General features: G+C 32.9%; 1 protein-coding gene across 1 annotated transcript in view; it reads right to left on the bottom strand.

The window, feature by feature from the left end:
* Positions 1 to 1,315: 1,315 nt before the first annotated feature.
* LOC129226392 (HIG1 domain family member 1A, mitochondrial-like) overlaps positions 1,316 to 9,297 on the bottom strand; it is a 28,092-nt gene continuing 20,110 nt past the window's right edge. Inside the window, exon 3 of the mRNA XM_054860994.1 lies at positions 1,316 to 1,761. Coding sequence (XP_054716969.1) covers positions 1,568 to 1,761 — 194 coding nt within the window. The 3' untranslated portion in view covers positions 1,316 to 1,567. The remainder of the gene's footprint in view (positions 1,762 to 9,297) is intronic.

The raw sequence follows: 9,297 nt of genomic DNA, 5'->3' as shown, positions 1-9,297 counted from the left end.
CAAATGGTCCGTTTTTCTAAATACTTACAACTTTTCAAGTCAAACACAAAATAAAAAATTCATACATCTACACATTTTACCCAAACGTTTTGATCCAAAATATAATATTGCTTTATTCGTCATTCCAAATTAAGTGTTTGGCCCACTGTTGGATTTAAGATCGCAGAGTGACTTAGTTGTCAAAATGAGCCATTCCAACAATTTCATTCTACCATACTGCAGTTGGAAAAAAAGAAAACAAAACGGTTCAGCGACTTTAATTATGGAGTAAGGGATAGGAGCCACTCACAAACGTCAACTTCAGCAACATTAATGTACAGTAAAATCCCTCTAATGCGGACACGAACGGGACAAATTTTTTTGTCCACAATAGAGGGGTGTCCGTAGGACAGAGGTTAAATAATGTTATTTGCATTGGAACTGGGGAATTAAAAATTGTCCGCATAAGAGGGATGTCCGTTAGGAGGGGTTTTACTGTATTACAATCCAAGTCGTTCTCAAATGCTGCTTCACACCAAACGAACAACATCGCACTAGACGCTTAACTGCATTTAAAGCTTTATAATTAGGAAGCTAGTTCATAGACGACACCGTTGAAATTAGTACAGAGCGTTTCAGTAGCGCCATCTAGTCATTGACCACACAAGTACGAGAAGTAAAATACACAAAATAATCACTATTTCACATGCATCAGAGAACATAGCACCTTGCCTCTGCAAACAACCTCAAGAAATATTTACATCACAAAGAGAAAATAAGTTACATCAAAGTGGCAGTCCTAGTGCAAGCAGGTACCAGCAACGCCTTCTAAATACCTGTAGCTTACTCACTTTTAACATAGAGCAAAATAATCCCAATAAGCAAATTTCAGTGCTCTTGCTACTGCCATTTATCGAAGGTATTAGAAATTAAGAGCGGAGAACACCAACTGGTTCACTTCTAAATTTAAAATTTTGAAATTAACCAATAAACAATCTGATTTGAATTGTTCGGATCCATCGCCAAAGCAACGCCATCCTTGTATTGCCGCCAGGTAGTGTTGAAAGTGTACCGGTGGAGGATCACTTTTTGAGGCAAATGTGATAGGCATTTAGTATTTAGGAGGCGTTGGTAGCCGACAAACTTTTGCAAACAGCTGGTTTGAGGTAAAAACAGAATAAGTCTTTTTAACAGTACAAAATGAAGAAGTAAAACATACCCCCCCCCCCTTCCCCACCAATAAAAAAGGTGATGCATCCAGTACATCCAACCACTTTTTATGTCTGAATCAGCTAAAAATTGTCATCGATACAGAGTACCCCCCCCCCATCCTAAGTCACAGAAGAATGGAGTGCTTCCGAAACAAGGAGAAAAAAAAAACCTTTAACCCCTGCCTAAAAATTTATACTACTACTGCTTTTTGCAGATTGTGAACTCCCTTACTCCTGATCGGATCCATTCTTCGGCGATCAACCCCACAGATCGATCGGACCATAGTGTCCCTACAAACGTATACAGTTTCGATTATGTGAGAATTAAAATATTTTTGTAATGTACTAAAGTCAAACGGGGAGAGAGGTCCCGACGTTCACTCTGCCGGCGCCTTCTTCTTCTTCTGCAGCTGGTCGTAGATGGACTTGAGGACCCCTATCGTGAGGCAGCCTATGGCCGTGCCCTGGGCGGTGACCCTCAGCTGCATCAGGTAGTTGGAGGTGGACAGCTTGCCGCGGTGCTTGTACCGGTACGCGCCCACGATGGCCACCAGGAGGCAGCCTCCCAGACCTGCCAAAGAAACGGAGGTTGAATCCACGCACGTGATAAAACAAGATGTCCGTCTGTTTGTGGGAAGGGGGACACAGGTGATTGGTTGGTTTATTTATTTTTAATGAGCCCTTGAGGGTTATACTGCACAGGGTTGGCTTTCTGCCGGCAGAAATTATACTCAATTCAGCGAGAGCTGAATTAGGAAGTAAACAAAGAGGGTTACTACTTTTATGACTTACTCGCCCGATTGGCAATGCTGTTCGCATTAAAAGCGCGGACATTTCGCTTATCTGGTTGGCGCTGTTTTCAATCATCCCAGCGCCAAGCAGACAGCGGTAACGCCAATTGTCACGTTGCTTTATTAACGTCCACTATCAGCTCTCGCTAAATGGACTATAGTTTTTGCCGTGCCAGTGGCAGAAACTGGTTATAACCGGTAAAAACCGGCAAAAACTTAAAAGCGTCTTTAATTACTTAAGTGATAGCTAAATGATATTCGTTTAAGTAAACTAAAAAATCAACTTCATTTCATCATTTAAAAAAATAAAATCCTATGCTAATGCCCTTGATTTAGTTCGAGAAGGGAAATTTTCAATTGCAGATGCTCATAATGTTTGGATTAATCTAACAAATGACGAAAAATCATATAGGTGCTCAGGAAAGAGGAGCGACATACAAAATTAAAAGGCATTTCTGATTTTAAATTGCTCACTTATATGCTTCATCTAAATTGTTTGTGATCGAAATTTATCACGTGCTTCAAGAAGAAAGTGCCAAAATTTTACTTGCCAATATTAACAGATTTTGTACCTAATGTCACAGCTTTGCAGGAATATTCTAAAGTTTCTCATTTGTACATATATTAGATTGAGAAACTGTTTAGATTTTAGAAACCACCTTTTCTAAGAAGCAACTGCAGGGTCCAAACAATGTAACATTTGATTTTAAATTGTGGTAACATCGTAATTACATTGTGCTTTGGTTAATAATTATTTTTTCCATGCACTTCCTATTGCATGTCAATAATTTAACTCTTTTTCATTTCGTGAGTTTTTGCCAGTTTCTGATTTTTTACAGAACTGTTATATACATAAAGTCAGGATATGTGAACAGTAAGCGTGATTTGAGGAGAAAGGTACAAACATGAGTAGTTTAAAATAAGTCATAAAAAACATGTAAACATTTAAACAACGCATGAAACAATACGTTGACAAAAAACCTTGAATAACAAGAAAAGGACAAAATCACATTTTGACGACACAACACTAAATTAAAAAGGAGATGCCAATCTCCTGGAGGAAGCAGTACAAATTGCGATGGGGTGGTCCCCCAGCAACTCTTTCAAAGATGGACGAAAATCATTAAAATATTTAAAACGTATTTGATTAAAATTTGGGCAGTAGCTTAAAATATGCAACACTGGATACAGGTGAAGCCAAAAAATAGATGTAGCTTATTTCAGGGCTGCCACAGAAGTTCAAGAATGAAATTCCCTAACAATTCCAGGTTTTCCAGTTGCTTTTAGAAAAAATTCCACGTTAAAGAATGTCGACTTGCGTTATTAAACACCAACACAACATTTTTTAATGTAAATAACCCTCCTTTATGAATCAAATAATGCTTTAAAAAAATTATCAATAATTGCAATCACTCTGCTATAAGCTAAGATAAACTAAACATTAAATTACATCAATTACAAATGCTTTGAAAGATCGGTCATTTCCAATTGGTACTTTTTCTCTTTTTTTTGAAAAAGGACTGAAATCTCAAACGCACTAAGAAATTTTCGGCATATCCAGTTTCAATGTTGGCATGTTTTCAAAAAAAATTTGAATAAAAGCACAAGTTTTGAGACTTTAAATTTTTATAACCATCATTCATTTCATGAAAAAAAAAAATTCAGAATAAAGACTATTAAGATACTAAACAGACCACAGATCATACTTGCCAAACTTCGAAGGAAAAAAAAACAAAAGATTTTACTAGAGGTATATAGGTGATTCACCATCGACATATCCTCGCTACAGAATTATTAAATTATGCTTTTAAATGACATTAATACTAAATTTAAAAGAGAAATGGGGATTTTTTGCAGATGTAAGCAAATTGGTAGCAGCAAGAAAAATAGACTGCAAAGGAGAAACTAAATAATAAGGAGCGTACTTGCTTAAAGTTCCGTACATTCTCCAGTCTCTACCAGAAAAATAGCTACAAAAATTTAATTACTAAAATCCGAAAAAAAAAAGGAAATCAATATATAATGAAAATACAATATAAAATAAGTAGGTATAGGGTAGCACATGTTAAAATAACTTCAAACATTAAAAATAATTGAAATAATTTCAAGATGCAAAAGGATTGAAATCTGCTGCCATTTTCGGCAAAGCACGTGCTTTGTTGAACATGCAATGTGGAAAGCTTCTAAAAAATTAATTTTTACCAAATGAGTTATTAATTGGAAAAAATTCTTATTCCATTGACATTGGTAGATGATTAGAAAGGGACGCCATCTATTGAGAAGAAAGTTAAACGTTTTGATGATTGACTGAAAAAACTGCAAAAACGGGAGAAAATCGTAAAAAACGGGAAATCGGGAGATGGAAGCAAAAAACGGGAGTCTCCCGTTAAAAACAGAAGAGTTGGCAAGTATGACAGATGCATCACAGAAAATAATAGTTTCTAGCTTTGTTTCTTTTTTTTTTTCAGAAGAGACATTTTTCAGAAGTGTGCATTTTAATAACACACTGATTAGCCCATCCATTGCATGAAAACTAGAGATGCCTTTCTAAGCTTAAAGTACTTGAGAAGTGGCTGGAAAAGAATTTTCAATGTCATTAAAACAATAAGGAGTAGAAAATTAGAAAAATAAGTCACAGTCGGACTTTCGTTTACACTAATGTTGACTCATTTCATAGCCCCGAAGCAGAATACTCGACGATGTTCTGCAACGTAAACTTTTTTCTTTTTCAATTTTTTAAAATTTTACTGTTGCTATGCATTTCTGTAGAACCTATACCGATTGAGATTTTCCAAAAATATTTTTTTGCTTTCTAAAATGCATAGAAAGGATTTTACAAAAATCTGAAAATGGGTGTCAAACCATGTAATTTGAAGAAACAATTAAAATAATATAAATAAAAAAAATAACTAAAATAATAAATAAAATGAGTAGAGTTAGCATAGCATGTAATAAAAACACTTCAAAACTTTCTAAATAGTTGAAATATTTTTAGGATTCAAAAGGATTGAAATCTCAAACAAGACGCGCAATTTTCAGCAATGGTGGTGTTTCAATGTTGGCATATTTCTAAAACATATGTTTATGGAGGAAATTGGAGTAGATAAAGATCGATTGGGGAAAAAATTCTAAAGGGGAACCAAAAACGCTAGAAAAATCAAATCTTCTCAGATTTATAACATGAAATTTCTGCAGAAAATCTACAGAAACTGCCCATTTTCAACAAATATCTTCCTACTCAAGATAGAATTTTGCTCAAAATTCTGCAGATTTCTTTAAGTTTAAAGTAAATGCATAAAAATGTAAAAAAAAGTTCCCGCAAATGACTTGTTGAATTCAACATTTTTCGCGAGCTTTCTGCCAAATTATCGTAAGTTTCGAGAATTTTAGATGTTCTTCTAATTTAAAGAAATCTGCAGAATTTTTGTCTGAAATTATCTGTCTTGAGTTGGAAGATATTTGCAGAAAATCTGCAGTTTCTGCAGAAATCTGTAGAATTTCTGCAGAAAATCTACAGAAACTGCCCATTTTCAACAAATATCTTCCAACTCAAGATAGAATTTTGCTCAAAATTCTGCAGATTTCTTTAAGTTTAAAGTAAATCTAAAGTTCCTGCAAATGACTTGTCGAATTCAACATTTATTATAAGTTTCCAAATTATTGCAAGTTTCGAGAATTTTAGATGTTCCTCTAATTTAAAGAAATCTGCAGAATTTTTGTCTGAAATTATCTGTCTTGAGTTGGAAGATATTTGCAGAAAATCTGCAGTTTCTGCAGAAATCTGTAGAATTTCTGCAGAAAATCTACAGAAACTGCCCATTTTTCAACAAATACCTTCCAACTAAAGATAGAATTTTGCTCAAAATTCTGCAGATTTCTTTAAGTTTAAAGTAAATCTAAAGTTCCTGCAAATGACTTGTCGAATTCAACATTTATTATAAGTTTCCAAATTATTGTAAGTTTCGAGAATTTTAGATGTTCTTCTAATTTAAAGAAATCTGCAGAATTTTTGTCTGAAATTCTGTCTTGAGTTGGAAGATATTTGCAGAAAATCTGCATTTTCTGCAGAAATCTGTAGAATTTCGGCAGAAAATTTGTCTGAGTTTTCCCTCTCACGTTTGAATAGAACTGTACTGCAGCTCAGGCGTTGTTCGGCGACATATGTCGCAAATTTAGTAGCATTCTGCTTTTGGGCTTCATGGGGAGAGTTATAATTAAACAATAGTAAATTTTTAGTTACTACAAAAATTCAGTGGTCTGTACACACTTTTTGTGGTTTCTTGAGTTACGTTTTTAAATAATGCAAAGTTAAAGAAAACAGGAAAAAAAATGTAAAACAGATTTAACATTACAAATTAACGTAATTTAATAGACCTGCCTGTGAAACTTGGGAAAAGAAGAAAACCGCAGGTTTTCAAGTTGATGAATTAAGCCGACAAAATATTATATTTGTTGTTTTTTGGCGAGGAAGGTTAGTATGAACCACAATGGTGGTAAAAATGATACATTATAATCAGTAGCAGATTTGGGGGGGGGGCATGCCCCCCCCCCCAAAGGATGAACTAATTTAACTATCTTATTTATTATTAATTGACTTTTCTATAGCAATTTTATTTTTTATTTCTTTTTTATGGTTAGTTAAAAACACAAAGCATGTTTTGAAAAAAAAACATTTTTGTTTGCTTGGAGTCAAAGGCCAGAGTGGCAGAATACATTTCACTCACTAGTGTCGAATTCAAGGGAACGTAATATCAGTTTTTCCATTAATTCTTTGTCAGAACGAACAATTAACATTTTTTGAGAAATGTATAGGCGTTCCTACAAGAGTCATTTTGATCCAGGAACTAGTTGCAAAATAATAGATTTCTTTCTCAGCTTATAAAAAATGCAAACTGAAAGAAATCATGTGGTAGTTTCTTGGTAAAACCATGATATAATTTTCTGGTCAAATGGACCACTAAAATTTATATCAACAACCATCAGTTGCCAGATTAAAAATAATCAAACTAACACACAAGAGATTTGCCGAATATTTGGTAAACTGCCTATTCATCAGAGACAAACCGAAGACTCTATTCGATCGAATACTGATATTCTGCAACCGAATAAAAAACAAATTTAAATATTGAACAATTGGTAAAATAACTTGTAATTTTTTTTTAAAATACAATGAATGTAAGTGATACTAAAAGTATAAAACATAGTATAGAATTAATTCAAATTGCTATTTGCAAAGATTACTACTTTCAAAGAAAAGGAGCTCATCAGATATTAACTTACATTTTATTTTTTATTTTATTTTATTTTAAACCAATGATACCTTCGTACCTGCTATTTCTAGCTTAACCGGTGAAGGGTACCATGGTGGTTGAGGGAAAGAAACTGAAGGGAAAACTTGAAATACATATTGCATATATGCACATACCTATACACACACATACATATATACAGGGGGCCAATCCAGGATTTTTTTCTCGCTACCTATTTTTGTGAATGCATCATTCTATTTTTGTGAAAGTTTTTTTTATCAGCATTGTTTTTGTGAAATTTTAGATGCATCCTAATTTTTGTAAAAGAAGTAGTGGAACAAGTGAAATTTTAGTTTGAAAAGTGTAAAAGTCATCTAGTATTTTTAACAAATTTTGTTTTTTTTTTTTTTTTTTGGGGGGGGGGGAGCTAAAAATCTAAGAAGTATGAAAAATATCATGGTAATTTCAGCTTAACGATCTATGTACTGTGTACAATATAGGAAATGATGAGAAAAAACGGTTTTCCCAAAACAGATGTTGAAAGATTGCGATAATATTGCATAACTACACTTTTGGTGAGAAACAGCTAAAAAATTAGTTAAAATACTACAAAAAGCTTTCTATTTAAGCGATTGTTCATATAAACCAGCTTAGAATTTTGTGAGTAAATTTTGTTTTAAACAGAGAAAACAAATTTAATATTTTTAAAATGCGAATTTTTGTGAAATTTTCGATGTTTTTGTGAAGCTACCGATTTTATTACTTGATTTTTGTGAAAGTACCGATTTCAAAATAAGATTTTTGTGAAGTTACCGAAAAACGGTAGCAAAACCAGCCTGTATTGGGCCCTGTTATAGTTACCACAATAACCAGTTATCATATCATACATCAGTTTTAATTTTCAAATGATGCATAATTGCAAATACACATGAAACAAATTAGCCGTTTAATGTATTATTTTACTTCCGCTTTAAGAGAATTAATTTTATTATTTTATTCATTTTAAATTAACATAGTGGAATCTTGATTATCAGAGCTAATTGGGCTGCCCCAGATGTCAAAAATCTCGGTTAGTAAAAACTTTTGTAAAAAAAACTTCTAAGGATTGCAAGTTCTTAAAATGTATTAATTAAAAATACAATACAATATTTTCAAAAGATGAACAGAAAGTAATGCTTTACGGTAAAAAAAAAAACAAAAATGAAAAATAACCTGCAGTAAGTTTCAGAAAGTCAATTGAAGTTTTCAACAATACTAAGATAAATATTAAAAGATGCATTACAAAAAAAAAATCCAGAAAATATTTTTATTTTCAAATTGAAGCTCCTTTGTTTCACTAAATTTACATTATTATTTTTTTTTCTTTATTGTCGGCTCGGTTAACAGAATCCTCGGTTAATCTTGATTTTTTTCAAATTCAAGATTCTTTGTTTTATTAAATTTACATGATTTTTTTTTTTTTTTTAAGGCTTTATAGTCAGCTCTGTTAAAAGAAACCTCAGTTAATCTGGATTTTTTTCAAATTGAAGATTCTTCGTTTTATTAAATTTACATTATTATTTTTTAAAAGGCTTCATTATCGGCTCGGTTTTAACATAAACCTCGGTTAATCTTTATTTAAATCAGTTAAATTGAGATGCAATTAGATTTCAGGGTTGGCAAGTTTGCCTTGGGGGGGGGGGGGGGATATTTTTTACACCTGAGAAAAACAGATTTTTTTCCAGTTTCAGCCAAAGTGGCAAAACTACAATTTGAACTGACACTTTACATAAATTTTTCTTAACTTGTTTCCTCAGCAACTTAATAAAAAAAAAAAATATTAAATATACATCAATAAACCTTTTTTCTTTGTTTACTTTTTTTCTAGTTTCGCCTTTTTTTAAAAGTCAAAAATTTTAAAAACTTTTACTTTTAAATTTTTCAGAAACTGAGAAAAGTAGGTCACTGGTCCAATGGACAAGTAGCCCACAAAATTTCACCGGTTCTTGCATCTTGGTTTCAAATACAGTGCAGTACCTTTTATCCGGGAACCAAAAAACCGGGAAACCAGAAAACCGGCAACCTTTT

Source organism: Uloborus diversus, chromosome 7 (assembly GCF_026930045.1).
Source record: "Uloborus diversus isolate 005 chromosome 7, Udiv.v.3.1, whole genome shotgun sequence".
Lineage (NCBI taxonomy): Eukaryota > Metazoa > Arthropoda > Arachnida > Araneae > Uloboridae > Uloborus > Uloborus diversus.
The sequence above is the reverse complement of the archived record's forward strand: the minus strand, read 5'-3'. Positions and strand labels throughout refer to the sequence as shown.